This window comes from Rhyacophila brunnea, unplaced genomic scaffold (assembly GCF_057557595.1).
Source record: "Rhyacophila brunnea isolate RB1 unplaced genomic scaffold, BYU_Rbru_1.0 scaffold_15, whole genome shotgun sequence".
NCBI lineage: Eukaryota > Metazoa > Arthropoda > Insecta > Trichoptera > Rhyacophilidae > Rhyacophila > Rhyacophila brunnea.
This window is the reverse complement of record NW_028232806.1, coordinates 33,327,718-33,350,744: the sequence shown is the minus strand read 5'-3', so window position 1 is coordinate 33,350,744 and position 23,027 is coordinate 33,327,718. Positions and strand designations below refer to the sequence as shown.

Genomic DNA, 23,027 nt, shown 5'->3' with positions numbered 1-23,027 from the left:
TGTTTTGGGATACGTGTTAGTGGAATATCTGCGAATTCAAATTCTGAATTCATTACATCAAAGAACTCAAAACTGACATAAATTAAGATACGTGTTTGTAGAAAATTAGCGACGATAAGGTATCCGAAATAAGATGGTCAAAATGATTATCGAACAATAGTGCATTTACGTATACGTGGTTCATGACAGTACCAATATCCTGCAAAAAATGTTTTTTTTTTTAACTGTAAACTATTCATTGTCCTACTCTTTCGACAGGAATTCCTGGAGGCGCCTCGTGGTGTCCATATGCTCCAACTAAATTGGCTCTCACATCAAAACTCGTCTCGCCTGCAACGTGTCAAATACGTCTTTATAACGTCATCGTTATTCACAAAACACACGTTGCCAAATGGAGCTCCGCAGATTGGTCGAATGCGACTTTTTAGTTTGAAAAAAAAATCTACTATTGCAATCGACAAGTTGCATGTTTCTTGGGCTACGAGTCGAAGACGTCAGGATGCAAACGACCACCAATGAATTGGTCATTCCTATACAAGCTCGTTGCATCCAAATATCTATTTGTTTTGGAGGGTACGTGCGACTGTCGTTAGGTAGATGTGCAGGGTATTTATATGCAACACCGGATCGACGTTCTTGGAAGGTTTGATTTATGGCTATGCGGCAGTCGAGGCGAGTTTAGATGTGAGAGCCGGCTAAGGGGCGGATATGGCCGAAGAAGACACTTTCAACAGTATTATGATAATATGACTTTTAAACAAGCGTTCCGGCTATTTTTTTTTTGAAAATACAGCTCTGTTTATTACAGTAGTAGAAAGTTCGTGTTTGTGAGATAAATACGTAATATTAACAGTACATTTGGGCAATTTTCGCAGCTTTTATCGTCATACAGTGAGGTCGTTTATTTTCGTAGATGACTTTATAGGGGGCGTGGTCGACGTAACGGCATAAAGATAAATCGAGTGTTAAACGGGTGAAAGCGTATGTTACGGTGACCAATTGTTATTAATAATATTACAAAATAAATGACAAAAATGTTAGATTACTCATCCTGTCAGACATAATATCGTCTCTGTTCTGGCAGAACACACTAACTGGATAATACTAGTTTTGAGTAATTTGACTTTGAAGTTATTAAAATGTTTGAAATAATGGTCTATCATGTGAGTTTATTAAGTAATCGTAAAAAGGATTACTTTAAAATAAAGACTGTTTATTTATTAAGAAGGTTTCCAGACGGTAAAATTTGAAATAAGGAATATTTTGGTACTAACTCAATATGTCATTTTTTCGAATTAGTGTTTTCTGCCAGAACAGTGACGATATTATCTGCTACAGAATTCTGTTTATATTAATATAAACAAGCGATCACTGTCAACTTTTTGCTATAGCTTAAAGCAAAAATGACTTAAATTAAATATCCACTCTTTTAGCTCTAAAGTAGTATAATGATTGGACTACCGTCGCTTTAGAAGTATTTTGAAAACCATGTGACATTGGACTCCCAAATTCTTAGCATTACGAGAACGTGAATACACATTTAAATGTGCATAATTAACTTAAAAATGATAAAAATATCAGTTCCGCACTTTAAGCTCTAAGGTACAGAAAAATAGACTGATATAAATGAGATATAATATATTATAATTAAGGTTTAATTTTCGAAGTTGAGATACCGGTAGCCGAGCGGTCATGTGTCAGCTTATAATGTCGTGGGTCTCGAACTCAATTAATCCCGAGTTTGGTAAATTCATATTCTGTTTTTAACGAGTGATGATTAGAGCCTGCTTTTCTCTCCACCACCCGCCACGTCTCCAAATCTATTATGCAGGGATATACCGTAGCATAACGAACGTTAGGCGCTGTTCAAATTTGTGCCGAACGTGTCCCAGGAGCAGCTTCTCAAGACCTTGGATGGCGTGCACTAGAGTGTGCGTGTTTAGAGCCAATGTATTGATCTAATCTAGTAATCGACTTATATCCATTTATCGTAAAACAAAAATCTGTTGAAAACTCTCCTTCAGATGACCCAAATCCACATAGGAACACAATTATCTTGACATAATAACCAAAACGTGGAATGAACTCCCAGACAGATTTCATCGTATGACAAAAGTCGCATTCGCTCTTTTAAGTGTTTTCAGTACAACGTAGGTATTACTACTGTGAGTAAACGTTCTCAATTATGAAATATATTATAAATCCGTATCGAAATCGTTCTACTGAAGAAAATTCAGAAATGTGCATAAAATTAATAACTTCAAACTATGAAACTGAGGTGATAGCTTCTAAAATTGAGCCTCAAGGGAGTTACTAATGTTTAAATATTGTAATGTTTATGATGTTTTTATGCAGCGTGTATTATTATAGTCAAATAAAATTGTCTTACAATAGATTAATTTTACTAGTTTTATTTCAGTGGCACGCCGAGTATCCAATACTTTGAATTACCTGTTTTGTGGCACGCCAATGCATTTGTATTGCCGACTGCTGACCTAGGACATCTGGTATATCAGATATGCGTTAATCATTCTTTTACGGTAGGTATTAATATATTTCATGAAATCATGAAATGTTATTCTAAGAGAGGAAATTGTAATGATATAAAGACCTTTACTACAAAACTTACAGATTATTCAAGCAAAGATTGAATAGATACCCCGAATTATAAATTTTAGATATACACACAGCTCCCGCGCCCTTAAAAGCATTAAATCAGTTGACATTAGTGAGTAGAAGACAGTTTATTAATATAATGTAATCATAAATAATATTTTAAAATATCAATGATTGGTCTCCTCAGTTTCTAGCCCTTGCATAGTCCGGTTCGCCGTGTTAATTGCCGTAGCGGGCCGTTATAACGGCGGACGTCTGTAACGGCGAGTCGTTAGCCGGCGCCTATAACGACGCGCTGACTGGACCGGCTTCCTCGAAAGCTTTCAATTAACGCATCGCCATATCATATAATAGAGGACAGTTAAACGAATTTCATTATACGTGTTTTAGAATGTGCTTATAATATGCACGACAGCTATTATTTGAGACGTTGGGTTAATGTTATATTGAAAATAACTGTGCCAAAACTAAGTGTATGTATTACAATTTATAAGATAAATAATGTAACTTGCAACTAATCAATGAGGCAAACTATATCTTTATTGATGTATGTGATTATATGATGTCTTTAGTTTAAGACATTTAACTATTTTCCTTTCGATAATTCGTTAAATGATTATCGTCAAATGACTACCTTTCTACAAGGCATACTTACCTTTCACTCTCTTGAATCTCGTGGGTCTCTTCTGCTCTTGAAACACTTTTGCTTGTTAGCGCGAGGGATGGTTTCCAATCATGGTGTCCTAATGAATTTGAATTTACATGCGCCTGTCAATTACCTGCGTGGTCGCAGTCATGATTTATTCTAGATCGGAACCGTTTCCTCGTGTCAAGCCTATCAGGCACCATTAGCGAGGTGTGCTAGATTAGTAAATGCACTCCCTAAAGACATAGAAATTTTCAATGATGTACTTTGCATTTTGTTTTTGAAACTTTATTCAACTGTATAAAATGGTATGTTTTTTGTTTTCAAAATTTTATTTTTCTGTATTAAATTATTGTACTTAATAAGTAGGGGAGAGCAGGTAGGATTCGTACACTTTTTACTCTAAGCCGTATAAAAACAAAACTGTAAGATATTTTTAAATAACTTCAATGCTGTTATATATCCAATATATTTAACTTTAATAATAGTGAAGTATAGTTTAGATACAAATCAGCATGGCGAAGCTACGGTAACTTTTCTGAAAAATGGAAAACGTACGAAACTACCCCACACGTAGGGTAGCTTCGTACATAGTGTGGGGCACATTCGTACATAATGGGGAACCTTCGTACAGTCAAAGAAAATGCTATTTATTCAATGTAATATAATCATGTATTGAGATCAAAGCTAACACAGAATCAGCCTTTATGTAATAATAATTAACAGTTATTGTTTTTAAAGTGCTTATAACTACGTAGTCATAAAAACATAACACTTTTATTTATTTTTTTGTTAATAAAGGAACGAATAAACCAACATTATAAAATTAACCATTAGAGTAATAGGTCTTAATCGTATTTAATAGTTGTACTATCCAACATTATATATAGATAGGTCTTTTTCGAAGCTAAATATTATCCGGGCTGTTCTTGCTGTAAAAGCAGATTTTAATAGCGGGAAAACACATACCACATCTGATATGTAAACTGTTCCTTCATCTTTGGTATTGGGAAAGACAAATTTCCAGGTATGAGGCTTCTTCCTCAAAAATGAAACTTTGTATTCAACGGGACTATATTTTTTAAGCACCTGCCCAAGATAATTTAAACGGTCTTTGTTTTCTTGAACTCTATTATCACAAAGCGTTCTTCTTTGATGTTCTCTGACGTAACTGGAGTTTCATTGTCAGTATCCAATCCTACAGACGTCTCTTCGATGAGAGAACAAGAACTTTCTCTTAAACTCATATTAGCCTCATCCTCACAATCAGTTTCATCCTGACTATCAGTCTTTACAGTTTTATTTTGCCTCTTTGGTTTAGTTGTCCCTGAAGTTTTCTTCTATCTCTTTGTTTTGGTTCTTGTATCTGACAGTAAATGTAATGCTCGCTTCATTTCCTTAGCCCTTTGCTTCCTCTCTTGCTCTTGCTTCTTCAACTGTTTTGCTTTTTCTATTTCTTCCAGTCTATTTTTTTCAGGGGTATCTGTATATATTCTCGATTTTCCTGGTAGTTTTTCTTTCTTCGACTTTTTTAACGCATTTCTGTCCACTCTGGGATAGGGCCGGATAATTTCTGGAGTTATTAATCCTACAGTTGATGAAGATGCAGGTGCAGTTGTAGGTGATAGCACGGATGGTGATACTGGCGCTGAGCTCCATGGAAGATCTTGTTGAGTAATCTCTGTTTCTGCAGTTAGAGTTTCTGGCACATTGGCATCTTGGCCCGCTGTAGAAGTTGATTGTCCACCTTACGTGGATTCTAACGGCTGCATCTTGCATCATTGCATCTTCATCAACGTCTCCTGTTCCGGTCCCCTTTTTCACATATATTCGCGGCATGGTTCTGTAACAATAATATTTTTGGTGAACAATCTTTCTACTGCCACGCAGTTAGGAATGGGGAGCATTTGTACAGTACGAATCTACCCCACTCATAACTGCACGAAGGTACCCCAAACCGAGAAATCAACAAATTAATTGAAAATAAAAATAACCGCTATAGTTAGCCTAAAATGACTATTTACATATTAAACAAAGTTATCACTTCATAAACTATACTAAGTCACTTATAACATTCGTGCAAAACTTATAACAGTTAAGCGTCTTCAAAAGTGAATACAAAAAATACTTACGTAGAGCGAAAACACCTATCGGCGTGCTCCGTCGAAGCTGTTAGCCGCACTGATGCCCTGCCCCGCGGTTCCACTATGCGTATGAGCGGGAGTCTTACACACAAACGTGAGCACGCCAATGAATTGGATAGTGAAGATATCGCCACTGTACGAATGCTCCCTGTGTACGAATCCTACCTGCTCTCCCTGTTTTGTTTTTTCTATTATTATTATTCTTATTATATTCTATATTCTCTTCTTATCTCTTGGGAGGGTAATATTTGTTATAATGTAAATCTCATGTTGTGTACGTCTTGAATTTAGATTTGTCATGTCCACAATGTTTTGTATTCTTAAATAAATAAATATCAGTCTAGAATAAAAACTAACGATAAACTCATCCTCATTACTAGCACTCAAATCGAGCGAGTCAACAACTATGTTTATCTTAGACAACAATAATGTAAATTGACAGTAGTATGTATGACGTAATTGCTCGAAAAATCAAACTGACATGGAGTGAATTTTGGTGCCTGAATAGTATCTTCAAAAGTGACCTCCAGTTATTTTTTAAGCGAAAAGTCTTCAACTAATGTGTGCCACTAGTGCTTACGTATGCGGGTGGAACATAACTTTTAAAGTTAGAGAAATAAAAAAAATACGAGTAACGTAATGTACATTGCAAGTGTATGTTGGGAATAATGCGGAAAGATCATAAAAGAAATCATTGAATAACAAAGCAGACAAGAGTGCATGATGTAACAGAGGTCCCTAAGTAGATAATATGACAATGAGTAGAACATGTCGTTCAACAAGTGGACAAATGCTGTCAAATAGTGGTACCAAACTGTCACTAAACGACCACAGGGACGAAGTAAAACTAATAAAGTTCGGTAGATCTATGTAGAAGCGAAGAATTAGGAACCGAGGAGGGTATATAGTGATAGAGGAGGTTTTCATCTAGCAATAAATCTAGAACCTCAGCTGATGATGGTCCTCCCGGATACTCAGTATTGACTTGAATGTTGCTTCTGAAAATCCCATTTTGATTGGAAGCTCTTTTTGCGAAGTGACATCTCGCTTGATATACAACCCCAGTCCCTACTTCCTAGGTATTATAGCTGTCGGCAGTCTCGATGTTTTGCCCGTCGCTATCAGGGAAAAATCCGGATTGGAATATGTACTATCGTATTCAGTTGATGGTTAAATTACTTATAATTAATAAAACAATATAATAATTAAATATGTGAGTTGTATAATAGGTATAAATAATATTTATTTTAAAATAAGTTACAATTTTTACAAAATTGCTATTTTTTTTAAAATAAACCCATAAACGACAAATATCATTTTAAAGGATCCCTTTCAGGTGAAGATCAAAATCATTAGAATAAAGATAATTAATTTCCATAAGTTTTTTCAAATTAATTATGTGGTTAAAATATATTAAAAAATTACATATTAAAATAGTTCTATGACAATGTGACATAGTTTTTTTTTATTAGAAACGTTTTGAGAACAGAAAAAATATTGTACATGCCAGAACATCACAAATTAGACAGAAAAACATCAATTGTCATTCAGAAACTAATAATATCGGCTCATATTTCATTCGGAATCTCCTGGTTTGATTCCGGCGAAGTTACAATATGTTATTTATATGATTTTTCCCAAAGCCTGGGTGTTTGTGATTGTTTCATTTTTATTACTAAATACACTACAGTTTCACTACACTACTGTGATTGAGCCTCTTGGCCTATTGTCGTATTATAAAGAATATGTTTTAATATAAGTAATCCAATTTTAAAACATCCAATATTTTTAGATTAGTATGTATTTATTATTTTAACATTTTTAAATGTAAATTATCACCAAAGTAATGCCTCTTATTACAATCTACGTACTTTACCATTATGTGTCTCAGTAAGGTGGCGCATTCATATTAAAATGTATTCCCAGGCACCTGAAGTCTGCAGTTAAAAGTCGAGCCGTCTTAATCTCAAAAAACAAGAGTGAGGTTAACGGTGTTTATTCAAAAATCGAGATACAGATTCAGTGGCAGATAACGTATCAGTTGTGCAAAAGAGAGAGTCAGAGTGTCCGAGTATACTATTTATATAGTCCTGAGTTACTTGCATTAAGAGTGTTCCTGATATTTGTTCACATGTTAGAAGCATAGTAAAACTACAACTACTTATGTACTACTTGGGATATCTAGGCTTAAACCTTTATTCCCTTCATATTTAGTTAATCTCTAGTGTCGGTTGAGTTCTTTAACAACTCCGCAATATCGACTAAAAGCGCTGTACTTAGAGATACATTCAAACAATTATTTTACGATTCTTAAAACTAATTTACACAATATACAATACTAAAAATACATTAAGTTATACCAGTGACGAAGGGTGAAGGTAGACTGTTAAGATCTGAAATAAATAGTGCATACTAAAATTTGTCAGTCAAACGTATTTATTATTACAACGTTTTTCTTAGGTTGTATTCTTATTTGTCTGGTACAAATTTTGCAATCGATTTTTAACTAACTTCCCGACTGGCTAGACATTCGAAACTTTTAGAATATATCAGAACACGATGCCAATGCATTTTTTTTATTACTTTTAAGTTTTAGCCATCTTTAAGTATAATTGAATTCATTTTCAGTTAATTCTGTTTTGTATGAAAAGTTATTTCGATACCATTATTGGTTGCTAGGGGGTCATAGCAATTAAATTATTAAATAATATATACGTGCGTTACTATGGAAATCAATATGAAATGACATTTCATTATTCAGTATTTCTATCAAGTACAATTTTTTTTTGATCGTTTAAGCTAGTCAAGTCAAGTTTATATGATTCAACAGAAAATTTAAAAACGCTGTATAAAAAAGTTCTTTTTATCTTGTAATTATTTTCATTGTACCAAAACTACAATGTGTAGATAGTGCTTGTTAGTAGTTTTTAAAATTCAATTAAAAAAATAGTCAAATATATTCGTTTATCTTTAAAACATCTAAAATTATGCCATTAAACCATATATAAATTTAGATATTTTATAGAGTGAATATATTTTTTATCTATTATAGTTTGGCAAAGGAAAGGCTTATATAAATTAAAAAAAAAACTAACCAACACCATCGGTAATAATAATATGTATTCTCAATTCAACGAAAACAAATAAGTATCACTGAAAAAGTGCACTATTTTTGTTGGATCGCCCATAGCATACCTCAACTATTGTCGTTTTATTTATTCAAGGGTTAATTATTGATCTTTAAAAACTTACCAACACTATCTGCAAATTGTATTCTTAGTTAAATGAAAATAAATACTAATGGCCGACAAAGTTTAGTACGCACTATTTATCTTGGGTCTTAATTTGAATCCACCCTTCGCCACTGAATTATACTATTCTTAACTTGCAGTTAACTGTTTGATATAGGACTATAAGACAGCCAGGAGCTGGTTCCGGATTAATCAACATTTTTGTTGGTGACAGTGCTATAGTAAAAAGATGTGAGGATATCATTAATTATACTTAAATATTATGTTTTCTAGTTTATGTTTTACTCTTGAACAGCTCCTTCGTAAACATTATGAAGCAGTGTGAAGTACGACCACGAAGCACTCATTATCTAAAAAAAGTAAAAAATACATTGGGTTGGAGAAGTGTTTTTTTGGAAATCACAAAGGTTTAAAAAGTAAAATTCGTAGTGGAAGATCTCAAATCCTTATCACAAGTAAGTCCATTTGAAATTGTCGTTTTTTTTAAATAATTAATCACAAAAAATATTCACATAATATTATTTTCATAATATTAAATTCTTTAGTCAACGTTAATAAAATATTCATGAAACAAATAAAAATGTTAAAAATAAACATAATTTATAATTAACTATTTTTTTATTTAACGAATAATTCACACAAGATAAATCTTGAATCTAGCATTCTAATTATTGAACATACATAATTTTAAATATACATACTTTGATTTAAAATATAAATGCCGATCGGAAATAGTAGCTCAATTTGGAAAGCGCTTTAGCGAGTATTAAAAGCCATTACTTAAAATTTGTCGCAATTAAGTATGACTCTAACATAGTGGTATATGTGCGTGGGCGCGACACCCGAGAGATGCAGGTTCGATTCCTTACTTTTTTCAAAAAGATATCTTCTTTTGGTTATAATGTATTTTCTCAGAAGTGTTTCAAAATTATGTATGTTCAAAACACATTTAGTTAGTACCAGACGTCCTGTTACGATTAAGAGCGTGATGCAGAACCATACTTAATAAAAATAATAATTAAAAAAGAAACATGAATTTGAGTCCCAACTAGTCCAACTTTTTTTATAGATTTTTCTCCCCAATATGTATGTTTCTTAAGTTATAAAAAATAGCTATTAGATATTATGTCAAAAGAAAATAATCAATGAGGTGGGCGATTCACCAGTCATGGATTGGCAACTGTTGGTTTAGGGTCGTATGCATGAGGTTCCCAAAAACCTTATAGGCTATATACTGCACGTTTGTATGCATGAGTACAAAGTAACGTAATTCGTTGTTTAGTGACGTCACGAACGTGACGTCATCATGTGTCATGGTGTCCGTATAATGGCAATCTTATAAAATTTCATTCCCCGATAAATAATTCAAAATTTTGAAATTGTAAATGTGTCTGAAAGTGTGCAAACGGTACCATATAAATTTATTAATTAAAAATGAATAATTATTATGAACTTTAAATAATTTATCAGTTATTTTATCACATTTATTTTATAATTCTACTCTACGAAAGGATAAAGTATTGCCAGTAAATATTTCTATTTGGTGGCAATACTGAATACATACATATTATTATTATGACTAACTACATATGAATTATGAGTTGTCAAAACAGAATAAGAATAAATGAGAGAAATGCGAATAGATTTAGATAATAATATATAATGATCTCTGTATAATATTATCATTTATACCAATCACCGTATGACACTAATGATGTATCTAGTGTATTTGAGAGTTGTGCCTTGTTTATTACAGTTATCTTACAATAATTAACTAGGTAGTTATTATAATATTTTGAAGAATGCTTCCAATTGCATATTTTAATGCCAGATACAGCAGTAGATACCTATTTTTGCGGTCGCTTAGCGGAGAGATTTTATCGTAATCTTACGTAAATCCATCTTATCTCTCCATGAGAAATATTGCGCTTTGTAAGCGAAATAGGTACGAGGCTTTGTATCAGTTACCTATAAAATGGCATTTGAAAGTGACAAATGAAGCAGCCATTTTGAATGGCGTGTGACGTCAGATTGCTTATGTTACAAACAGTGCTATACGCTATATGATGGAAAATCGGTTAAAAAGCTTATAAATAATTTGGGAATCTCATACACACGGCCCCAAGTTTGTAGTTTGTAGGTAGTGATACCCCACTCTTCTATAAAGAGTAATCACAAGAATACGAGAGAGACGAAACGAAGGTACACATTATGTTTGAATTGATAGCCCGGATTAATGATATAAAGTGATTGCGTAACCCGCGTTAATTGAGTATTTATTATCTGTTCATCGGGCCCCAAGTGTTTTCAATGCTGTGTTAACTTTATGAGCTAAATATTTAAAAATGACAAATTGTTCATGTTGTTTAAATAACGTGATTCTATAAAATGTATGGTAAAAATACCGATGAGAAGGTGGCCAAAGAAGCTGTTGTGAATCCCATTAAAGAGATGACAGCTGGTTTCCTTGCTCTGGTCATCAGCATGAGAACACCGTGGCGCAGAGAGGCATCGTTAGAATCTGTCCATTTGCTGTTATAGGCGGCATCACTTACTTTCGCACTCTAAAAATAAGATAAACACAATTTGTAGAGACACCTAAATAGATCCTAGGTGGAAAAAAATTATAGTAATATTGCTGCAGTACTTTTACTGAAGTACTTTATTTAAATTTGAATTTAAATTTTAACTGTAAAAATACAATACACCAATCGATGGTCAATACACATTGACATTGAACACAGTCAAATTTTGTTTATATAACAAATTAATCCAATAAAAGAATGTGTTAGTAAGTAAAAGAGCAAGTATAAAAACTAATGTTAAAAAATTAAAATGTTTGTAAAAATTCGTAGTAAGTAAGTATATTAGATTGGTAGTCATTATTAAGTTATACATTAAACATATTAAAATGTCATTAATTATTTTGGCGGTCTCGTTGTAGAGGGACAAGCCTGCTGTAAGTGGTAACCAGGATACATGAGAAGTCAGATTTGGTGGATGTTTCGATGGATGGAGAAGTTTATTGCAGCGTAAACAGTCGGTACAAGAGAATGTTACAAGAGATACGATACTGTTCCGACGTCCGAGGGTCAGTAGATAACATGTTGTGCGGAGCGATATATTTTAGACTGAGATACTGATAGTCTGAGAAGTTATGATAGAGTGCCACTCCCAATTAATTGTGATCCGCTATTTAGCAGCGTGCTCGCAATCAAAATAATATCTTGAAAATAATACTTAGGAAATAACAATTATTATAATTGAGTCAGTTATTTTATATCGAGTTTACGATAATTGGATATTGGCTGACTATATGGGAAAACGGATATATAGGAAATATTGCGGTCAGCTATTCAATATCGCCATCCGCTGACACGGCTTGGGTTGTTAATCTCCATACTTACAGTCATTGTAACTAGGTTGTGTTGGGAGTTTAATAACATACCTAATAAGAATGTCCAAATGGGAATCATTAACTAATAGTACCTCTTCAATAAGTTTATCTCCGTAGATACACATCAGCAAAATTTGTCCAACTGATGATCCAAAGAACAGTGCGTATTTGAAAGCGAGAGCCATTGGAGAAATCTGAATGGAAATAGATATTTATTAAAATTCACTTAATATAATATGTGTATTATATATATATATATATATAATATAATATATTATAAAGTGTGTAGTAGTTTATCACAATACAAATATTTCTAGTAGAGAGACAAAAGCCTACAGTTTCAATAAAGGCCAAAAACGAGATAGTGTTGTTTTGTTATTCACTCATGTAAAGAAAATTTCTGTATTTTTAGTTCAGTTTGCTTACTAGGAATATTAATTGATGCTATTGGTTTCAAAGTCGGTAACCTCCATATCCCACCATTTTAAGATAATCTTAAAAAACTATCAAACTTATTATTATTAGGACTACAAACAAAATATCTTATTTTCGCAGACATAATTCGACTGTTTCTTGGAATAGCACACTAAGTCCAGATAATATGTTATTTACTTTTGAGCTATTGTTTTATAGAAAAAATAATACCCCTGTCAATTTTTTTTCTCGAAAAATACTTGAAATATACTTTTATTTAGTACTTATTAGTAGACATTATGTCGAGTTGGTGTGTTATTCGTTGTAAAAAAATATACATAGGTACTCGGTACAAAAATTATTAGAAAACGGAACTAATGGTTCAAATAGACAATATGACGATCGAGCACATGCTAAGAGCGTTTTAGCAGTGGCGAAGACTCCATACTAGGCGATTATTTAAAGCCTACCTTCTTAAGAAAAATATTTTTTAATTGCATATTGACATATTTATATACTTAATCACTTCATTATTTTATGTTATATAAAAATAATTTATTTTGCCAACGAGATCGCATAATATGTAGGAATGTATTACAGTATTACACAGTTTACAAAACAACTGCAAAGGTATTAAAAAACCACAGCGCGCCGCGCCGTAAATTAAATAATAAACGCCGCGACTTCTCGACGTAAATAAATTTCCGATTATGTTTGGAATAATTCTGATTTTTTTTGTATGGACTTTACGTCTCGTAACCTCAGCAAGTCTGCTGATTTGTACGAAATGAGGCAAGCTCCATCCGCAGAGCCTAAAACATTCGCGCATAATATTGTTGTCACGACTGCGCACTTTGTCCAAAATCATTAATAATTAGATAATTAAAAAAATAATTTCAACGGCGTTTAATCGAATATTAATAAATAAGTAAGTATAGATTGTTTTTAAAAATAAAAATAAATTTTATCTAATGATTTTTGATGGGTGTTTTGAAAAATACGTAATTTAAACACATCGCTCATTTTTATGTCGTCAATGAGTTTTTGAAGTTTCATTGAATTAGTGTGTCGTTATCATTTATTAGTGTGTGCCTATTCATTAGTAGTAAATATCGTACTATTCTCGTAAGTATACCTGACAAGTGTGCTCTTTTTATCATATCTCCACAGCCTACCTCTTTCCAAAAGTCATCATTCGCCACTGCGTTTTAGTGTCTATGATCAAATCTATGCCATTCTGACATTTATACATACATATTGTATGACAGCTATGACTTTGTATTTACACTCTGTGACACCCTGTGACACAGGACGCCAACATAAGAAACTGTTTTTTCGACATATGTATGACCGATCGTCATAGAGTGTATTTGAAGCATTAAATTAGAAAAACCGAACAACGTGATATAAAGTCCTTAAAGTCATTAAAAGTTATGAAAAATATTTAAAAAAAATCAAAGTTATACGATACAGATGATATATTTTAATTATAGAAAATTGCAAAGAAATGAAAGTTATAAAGCTTACTGTAATACAAAATATCTCCATGCAGATAAGCAATGAACTTGAAGCAAAGTTGAAAAACAATGGTATTGAATATACTCCTTCGATTCTATCACTCCATCTGAAATGAAAATCAATGATCGTGCATTATAGCTAAGTCCACGTCTAATCACTTCATCATCCACTTTCACTTCAACTTTTAGATTCTGTTTTTACACCAAGTAGTTTTGTGCATGCGTCAAGTAGAGGCATTTGTCTCGCTGTTCACATTGTTAAGCAAAGTTTTCACTTCATCAAGTATAGTCTATGGTCAAATAATATTTATAATATACGTCTTTGCATGATTTTCATTACATTACACGAATTTATAATTCTGTCAATATAAGTACCCAATGATTGTATCAACTTAAGTTAAAGCGATTTTAATTTGATAAAATATTACTGACTACTGTCAAATTGAAATGGACGTAACGGATGCTGATATTATATTTCTTTAAACTTTTGATATTATTTGGAAAAATTGACCGCAAACTTTTAATTTTGTTTTTTACCTACTGTCATGTCAAACTTTTTGGTCAAACATATGTATGCATCATTCCCTTTTAATTTATTTGTATAATCCTAAGGGTTATTTGGAAAATCTCACTACGCAATTCATAAATCCAACTATTACTGTAGACTTACAGTATAGAGTCAAATTAATATTGTAAATACCATACTAGACTAGCAACTCCACGAATAACCTGAACCATTCAGAAAATATACAAAGTTGCCGGAGTGTTCAACAGAAATCCAAGGGTGTCGGAATTGCATGCGCTAGTAAATTTCATCACAAATAACGGCCATTTTTAAACCGGTTTGAGGCATGCAATGCGCAGATGACGCAACAAAGGTGAACGTTTTATTGGTTTTAATCACAGAACCGATTAATAAATATAATTCCGTTAGGCTATATTTCAATATGTACTTTACAATTGGATGAAAGGTTTTGAATTTATGAGTGTCCTACGAAAATGAACAACGCATAGTATGTGTTGCGACCTTCAATACACCAGTCTTTAATGAGCGTTAATGCATAAAACGAGAGCAGTTGTCAGTATTCACGTATTACGTATTCTTGACACGTGTTTTAGTTTATCCCGTATTCTTCCACACTCGAGATCGGTTGTCTGCTTCTCCACATCCGTTAGGTATTTCAGTTCTCAATATTTCTGAGTTCCCTGGTTTACATTTTCACCAGGTTTTATTATACTATTTACACTATTTATTATATTTATTTACCTATTAATAATGGTAATGTAGTGTTAAGGTAAAACTTTATCTTACTCATATATACGATTATGGTAGTCCACAATTTTCTGTAATTGTTCATTACTGCTTCTTCTATCTTGACCATCATAATTTGTGTTCAAGTTGCTGATGTCCATATGTAAAAGTTGATAATGCATGCATACTTGGGCGACAAGAACGCAAAAGAAACAGTCAACGCAACAAACACAGCTTGTTACAAAAAGACCTGCAAGAAATATTGCTTTTAAATGAAGTTTTTTTTATATAAAGCTTCTGACTGATACACGCGCACAAACACATATATAATATAAAAATTTAGATACCAAATCTGCATCCGTACAATAATATACATACTTTGAAAATACCTCAGATATATATGCACTGGGACAACTGTATACCAGGACAAGTGGGCGCCTCACTATCGAATGAAATAAATATTCGTCCATCGCCGAAGTAAATTATAATATATTTGAGTTGAATTTACTATATACGGTGTATAAGAAAATACACAATAAGTATGATAATTAGTACTGTGACACATGATTTTAGTGATTGCAAGTGCCGAACAGATAGAAACATGGAACCTCCGTACCAATTTCTCAATTTTTTTATCCAAATTTTATTAATAGTTTAATCATAATGTTTTTGAGTAAATAAAAATATATTTAACTCTGTGAAGAGAAGTAGTAAATTTCATGCCCTTTAGTCTTTTTTTTTTACTGAAACATAACCGTGTGGTCCAAGTATCCACAAAACCTCCCTTTGCTCAAATCCTCCAAAGGTGGACTTCTGGGCATCCTCACACTGAATCTATCCAGGAGACAGTGTTAATATATGTTATAGATAGATTGACAATGAATTCTTCTTTTATAATGATCCATCAATTTCTATTTTTAGAATAATGCAAATTTAATTTTGTATACTATTTATAATATTTAATAGTAGGTATTAATAATATTTGAAATGTTATACTATCCTGTAATTAAGCTTGGAAAAATATGCCCTAAGTAAATTGATTGCGATGAAACCGATTTTCTTTTATCTCAAGTAAGAGTGTTGTCTATTTTGCTATCGAAATATATGCTTTTGAATGGAATTTATCTTTTGATTTAGATACGGGTATATTATTTTATTTGTGTCATCATAAGGCAATTTGTAGAATTTATAAATCTTAAAGAACCACCATAGTTATTGTTACCCTAGATCAGGGATCGGCAAACCGCGGCTCGCGAGCCACATATGGCTCTTTGGGTATTGGGGTGCGGCTCTTTGCCAAATTCCCAATTTTTACAAAAACTTTTGCTAAATTCACAATTTTTATTTTTGTCATTGATTTGTACACTTATTATATTATATAATGACATTATCGCGAGCCTAATTTTTCCTCCGTGATGGTTGATGCAAAAATGTATGATTGTTGTTGTTTTAAATCCGCCCATTGCAAAAGTCGACAAATCAAATTTTTATCAATTTTCCACATGAAACATATAATATATAGCATTTAGAGAAACCAAATAACCGATGAGAATTTTTTGGAGTCGCGCCTGAAATTAAAAACTACAAGTTACATACCAAACATACACACTCTCCATATATATGCAAGGCAGGTCATTGTTCACATTAGTTTAAAGGAATGCGTAAAAAAATTGTATGTAATTCATATTCTGTAAAAATTATATTTATAATGTCAACAATAAAAACATATAATATTTAGTATTTACGTTAGTTTTATTCGGGAAATATTCTTCACTTAATAAATAAACAATTATGAAATGTAATTAATTCATTTAAATAAATCATATTTATAAAAATATACGTATGGCTCTCGAATTTTTTTTTAACCGTTGTGCCACTCATATTTGGCTCTTTCGGTTCAAGAGTTTGCCGACACCTGCCCTAGATCGTCTCAATAACTTGTATAGGTCATAAACTCTGGTAACAGTAAGTAGCCCAATTCTATCTAACACCTGACAACGTAGAAGGTTGCAAAAAATCTCTCACAAGAGACTGAACGCATTTAATCAAGGTATTAAAATTCAATTATAATTATTTTTAATAAAGTGAACTTTACAAATTATAGATTCAAAGCATAAGACATAAAAACTAAAGAAATATAAACAATATTAGTAAAAGGCTAAAGACAAAAAATATAAACTACGAGTACATGGAAGTACGCCGAATGAGCTAAGTTGACACTATTTTAGGAATTTATAAAACAACAACTACATGTACTTATCCTCACGTAAGTGGAATATATAAACATCCAAAGCGATTTGGTTGAAAAGAGTTATTACCCTTCCAATTAGCATTGCCAATGGCAGGTTAGTTCTGCATCTTGGGACAACCTGATACTCTCGATTTCTAAGAGAGTTATTAGGGACACACGTGACAATACTACCAAAAATGGAGGAGTTCTCATTTATATCGCGTCATAGTTGGAAAAATACGTAGTATAATATACATATCGTATAGCGTTTAGATTAAAGTGTACCTATAAGCATACCTAAGAGAAAGTCAGTAAGATAAAGCCACGGATAGTATCCATACAACTTCAAGTAAACGAGTCTAAAAAATTCTCTTGAGCACGCTTCACTACAAGGTCGTACTCGTATTTCAACTGGTGTGGAATAATTATAAAGGAATAACTATAAAGATTTTTTCATACAGTAACATCCGAAAAGACCCAGGAAGTACGGAAGACAAAGCCCAAAATTTGTAGCGCCTTTTAATAAATGATAGCCACATGACCACTAAACGATAGCTTCCTATTAAACGTAATGCCAAGATCCCTTACAGATAGTATCCGGTAAACATATTATTACATACAATTTTTTAAAATTAAAATTATAATATAACTTACATACAAAATAAGTATTAACGGCCCGCGTGCTCCGCGTAGGTCAAAATGGAGCTTTTATGGTATTTTCAAACCATGATCCTGGAAATTCCTTAAACGTTGTAGATAACCTATTTATATAATTTTGAAGCCTTATTATCGTTTATATTTATTTTAAACATATGATGACTGCATAAAGTATTTATATTACATAAAATAGTATTCTTTTACACCTCTCGATCTAATGTTTTAGAATATAGTCATATTTCAGTACATTCATGTGCAGCGGTGTTAAGATTTTTTACGTTTATTTATTTTTAAACGCATTTGTAAAACCATTAGTAAAAATTATGTTGACATTATTATAGTGAAATATTTACGATAAAAAAATATATTAATAATCTCTGTGATCTCAAATTTGACAAGAATTACTTAATTAAATAAATAAATACTTAATTTGCTTTGAAAATACCATAATAGCTCCATTTTGAACTACGCGGCGCATGACCCCCTTAATTTCATAATTATGAAAAGTATATAATTACCTCCACAAACTTGTGATAGATATGTCGGAATATAAGCAGCCAGGGGTGTCCATTCATAGGGGTACCAAATAACGTATGGCAACGATAAATTATCATCCCACCTACTGCCATCATTGTAAATATATTCTATTATACAGTTGTACACGATTACCCCTAGTGGCAAAAGAGGGTACGCGCACGAGACTGTGCTGGTTAAGTTCATGTAAACGCTGGTGAAGTTTTTTGTCAACGACATAGCATCTAGGATGATTTTATTTACTCTCTCATCTTCAGATTTTGGCCAACGGCTTTCCAGGTCTATCACTAGCGATCTTACTTCTTTTCTATGGAAAATTATGTTCAGTGACTTGGCGATCGAGAAGAAGCTAAGGATCATGCATGGAAACATATCTGCTATCTCCAAGAACCTGTTCTCATCGACCATGAGCGATTCTATCAGAAACGCCCACTCACCTATTATAAGCGGAGTTAGGTTCGCAACACCACATGTGTATAAAATCCTGAAAAAAGAATGTATAATCAATAATAATCATCAATATTATAATACGCCAAAATCAATTGGATAACAAACTACTTTTTCATTTAAACGCCACTTTCTTGATTTTTATTATTATTACAAAGTTTTTATTAGCTCGTATTCTTATTTGTCCGGTGGTTGTTTGTCCAGTACAAATCTTGCAATCGATTTGTGACTAACTTCTCGACTGGCTAGTCATTTTAAACTTTTAGAATATATCAGAATACGATGCCAATGCATTATTTTAATACTTTTAGCCATCTTTAAGCAGATTTGAATTCATTTTCAGTTAATTCTGTTTTGTATGGAAAATTATTTCAGAAAAATCTGTAAAAAGTAAAATACTATTATTGCTTGCTAAGGGGGTGGTCCTAGCAACGAAATTATTAATATACACGTGCATTACTATGGAAATCAATATGAAATGTCAAAATGACATTTCAGTATTCTATATTGTTTGTTTGTTTGTTTTTTTATTTACTTCATATCAAATACAAGTTTGGGCATATTGAGACAGAAAATTTAAAAACGTTGTAATTATTTATACATTTTTATATTGATTTGTGCACTTCCTAAATTTCTTCAATTTGACTCAAGCATATTCTTGAAGAAATCTACTTTCAAATTCAAAATCATATTTTCTATACATTGTCTCTGTACAATTTATATTTAACTCAATTTGTGAATGCCATTGATGTAGAGCTTTTATTTTATATATAACTGATACGAAAAATCAATTATTGCAAACAACGTTTCTACTTGATAACATGTTAACAATTTATAGGCCATCCATGGACTGAAACCGTACGCAGTTTAGAACCGTGTGCCATACTGAGTTTATTTTTTCTTTTCATGGAAATATATTTTTACACAAGTATATTATAAGCGTCTGATCGTATCCATTTATACCATACACTTACACTTACAAATTTATATTTGTAAAAAAAACATATAATATTTTCATGATCAAAAATCATAAGTTTAGTATGGCACACGGATCTAAGCCGCATACGGTTTCAGTCCATGGATTACTTATTAGTTTTAGGTTAATCTCCTTCATTATGAAGTAGGATATTTTTTGTCTTAAATTGGCGACTTATGCATTCAGATTAAAGATAGAAGTGACAGACTGCATGAGAATTTGTCCTGTGTTGGTTTTAAAACCAACGTTTTTTGCAGAAGCACCTGTCCTGATTTAGGTGTCTCTCTGATTACCGACGAGAAACTCATTGTCAGTATCGAAAGCTTTAAATACTTGAGGGCATGCTCCTCAGAAAGGAAGGGGGGGCTGACAGGGCTCTAGCCTGGGGGCTCGGGCTTAGGATGGGCCCGGCGTGCCAGGTCAACCAATTAAGTGAGATAAACACACACCACAAATTTTGTTGTAATAGTTATTAGCTTATTACACAAGTAGAATTTACACAAGTAGAATTTTATTTTATAATTATTTATACTATGTTTCCTGACAAATAAAAAATATTTACCCAGCATGGTAAAGGGTGACATGTTACTTGGCTTTCACAAAAGGGTGTCGCGATCAGTGCTTCATAATATGACGCTGTGTGCCAAAAATTCAAGCAAATACAGTCGGTACAAGAGTATGTCACAAGAGCGTTATGTTATATTAAAATTTATGTTATGATATTGTCCTGAGGTCCGAGCTCGTGGGAAAGAAGCGACTTATACGAAGCTTAATGATCAGACGGAGATTATGATTGATATTTAGACTGACTAACTCATCAACTATGACCTGCTAATTATATGCATGCATATTCGGTAAATTGCGAGTCATTGTTGATGAAGTTTGTAATTTAGAAATCTGCTCTGACCTCTGAATTATTGCTCTTCGATGTCACGTATGTAGAATATGCTGACTGTAGATGCGACTATTGTGCGATAGTTTAAATGATTTGTTAAATAATATAATGTTGTAATAAGGATGACAATGCCTGAGGTCATTGACCATTACAAACTCATTATAAAATAAACATGATGATTTGTGTTCTTGTGGCGATTCGATTGGATGAATAACAATAGGGGGAGGAAATGAAATAGCAACATGAAATAATAAAATTTTCCGTATATTATGTAACTCAAATAAATTTGAAAATATACTATGGTTTACGGTAAGATGGTATTTTAAAGACGTAAAACTGAAGATTTCCATGACATAAATACCTACATTTGAAATAGCTGATATTTTTTGCTTCTGGTAGACTTTGGTTTGTAGATATCACACAGACCAGCAAAATTAAAAAACTTATTGACCCCATCAAAAGCGTCATGGAATTTCAATTCTGCCACCTTTTCATCAGTTTCCCCGCCAACGGAAACTCCATTTTCGTCAGCAATTGACATATTGTAATCAGGAAAAGAATAAACCAAATTGTTAGTTTCGTCGAACACAGCAGTGTTGCTTGAAAATTTCGCACCAAATGCGGAGTTAAAATTAGGATGTTGATTTTTATTTGAAATTTTATGTAGGTCAGAGCTTTCTAACTAATGTTTCATGGCAAACTGAAGTGCCGCGAGCGATTTGAAAGTGTGCAGCAAGATATAATATATTATTATGATTAGTAATATAAAATATGTTCGTGTATTGGAGATACTTACTATATTAGACAATAAACACTCTGCTACTATCTTTCTTGTCGATTGTTAATAAGAAAATAAAAATAAATCTTTACGAATAATAGTATTAAAAAGAAGCTCTTTCAAGCATCGATTGCAATGTATTTTTAAAAAGTTATGTTTTCTCAACTTTGTAAATATTTCGTGCAAATAAAAAAAACTGCGTCTTTCAAAGTATCTTTGTGAGCTGAGTCTTAACAATCTGTCGATGTTATAGGAAAGATTTACGCATGTTATTGTAATGCTTTATCTTTTTTCACCATATAAATATAAATCAACTTAATTATTAACTATTTCATTTTATTCAACGAATAAGACACAAGATATTTTGAGAATGTAATATATTGAACATTATTTATGTACATAATTTGCAAACATCTCATGCATATAAACACTAGTAAAAGGGACTTGATCTTGTATCCTCTGGATTCATGTGAGCTATGGACATCCTACTAAATTACGATGATTTTAACCAGTAGTTCTAGTTATAAAAGCTGAATAATGGAGTGATCTACGAAATCGGTTAGTAATTAAGGAATTAATTGACGCCTACGTTAATTTTATATACTAAAACCGATAGCCAACATTAAAACTCAATTTGATAAGCATTTCACTAGTTAAAGTCATCGTAATTAAGTAGGATGCCCGTAGCTTATTTGGAAAACACACTGGCGTGAATCCAGCAAATACGGGTATGTTTTAAATGAAGAAGAATGGACAGTGCCCAGCCGCCGAGGGGCATTTCGGTTAGCAGGGCAGACGTTTGATGATGTCAATAAGAATGCTAAAATGGCCCGTGCAGACAGATAAAAGTAGTCAGTGGCGAGGGGTAGGCTGTTAAAGATTCGACATAAATAGTACACATTAAACTTTACCAGTCATACTTATTTGTTTTTATTTAACTAAGAATGCAATTTGCAGATGGTGCTGGCTAGTTTTTACATCGTTTTTATTAGCTCGTATTCTTATTTGCCCGGTGGTTCTTTGTCCGGTACAAATCTTGCAATCGAGTTTTAAGTAACTTCCCAACTAGCTAGACATTTGAATTAGAATATATTAGAACATGATGCCAATGTATTCTTTTAATACTTTTAGCCATCTTTAAGTAGAATTGAATTCATTTTCAGTTAATTCTGTTTTGTATGAAAAGTTATTTCGACCCCATTGTTGGATGCTAGGGGTCTGGGGTCGTAGAAACTAAATTAATAATATATACGTGCGTTACTATGGAAATCAA

At 32.5% G+C, this 23,027-nt stretch overlaps 1 protein-coding gene across 1 annotated transcript; it reads right to left on the bottom strand.

The window, feature by feature from the left end:
• Nucleotides 1–8,938: 8,938 nt before the first annotated feature.
• LOC147075250 (odorant receptor 67c-like) lies at nucleotides 8,939–21,517 on the bottom strand. The gene is made up of 7 exons (XM_085942906.1): nucleotides 21,342–21,517; nucleotides 18,643–19,142; nucleotides 15,298–15,487; nucleotides 13,996–14,092; nucleotides 12,147–12,248; nucleotides 11,063–11,221; nucleotides 8,939–9,007 (listed from the first exon to the last, which is right to left on the bottom strand). The coding sequence occupies exons 1-7, from the start codon at nucleotides 21,515–21,517 to the stop codon at nucleotides 8,939–8,941; spliced, it is 1,293 nt and encodes a 430-aa protein (XP_085799032.1).
• Between the last annotated feature and the right edge of the window lie 1,510 nt (nucleotides 21,518–23,027).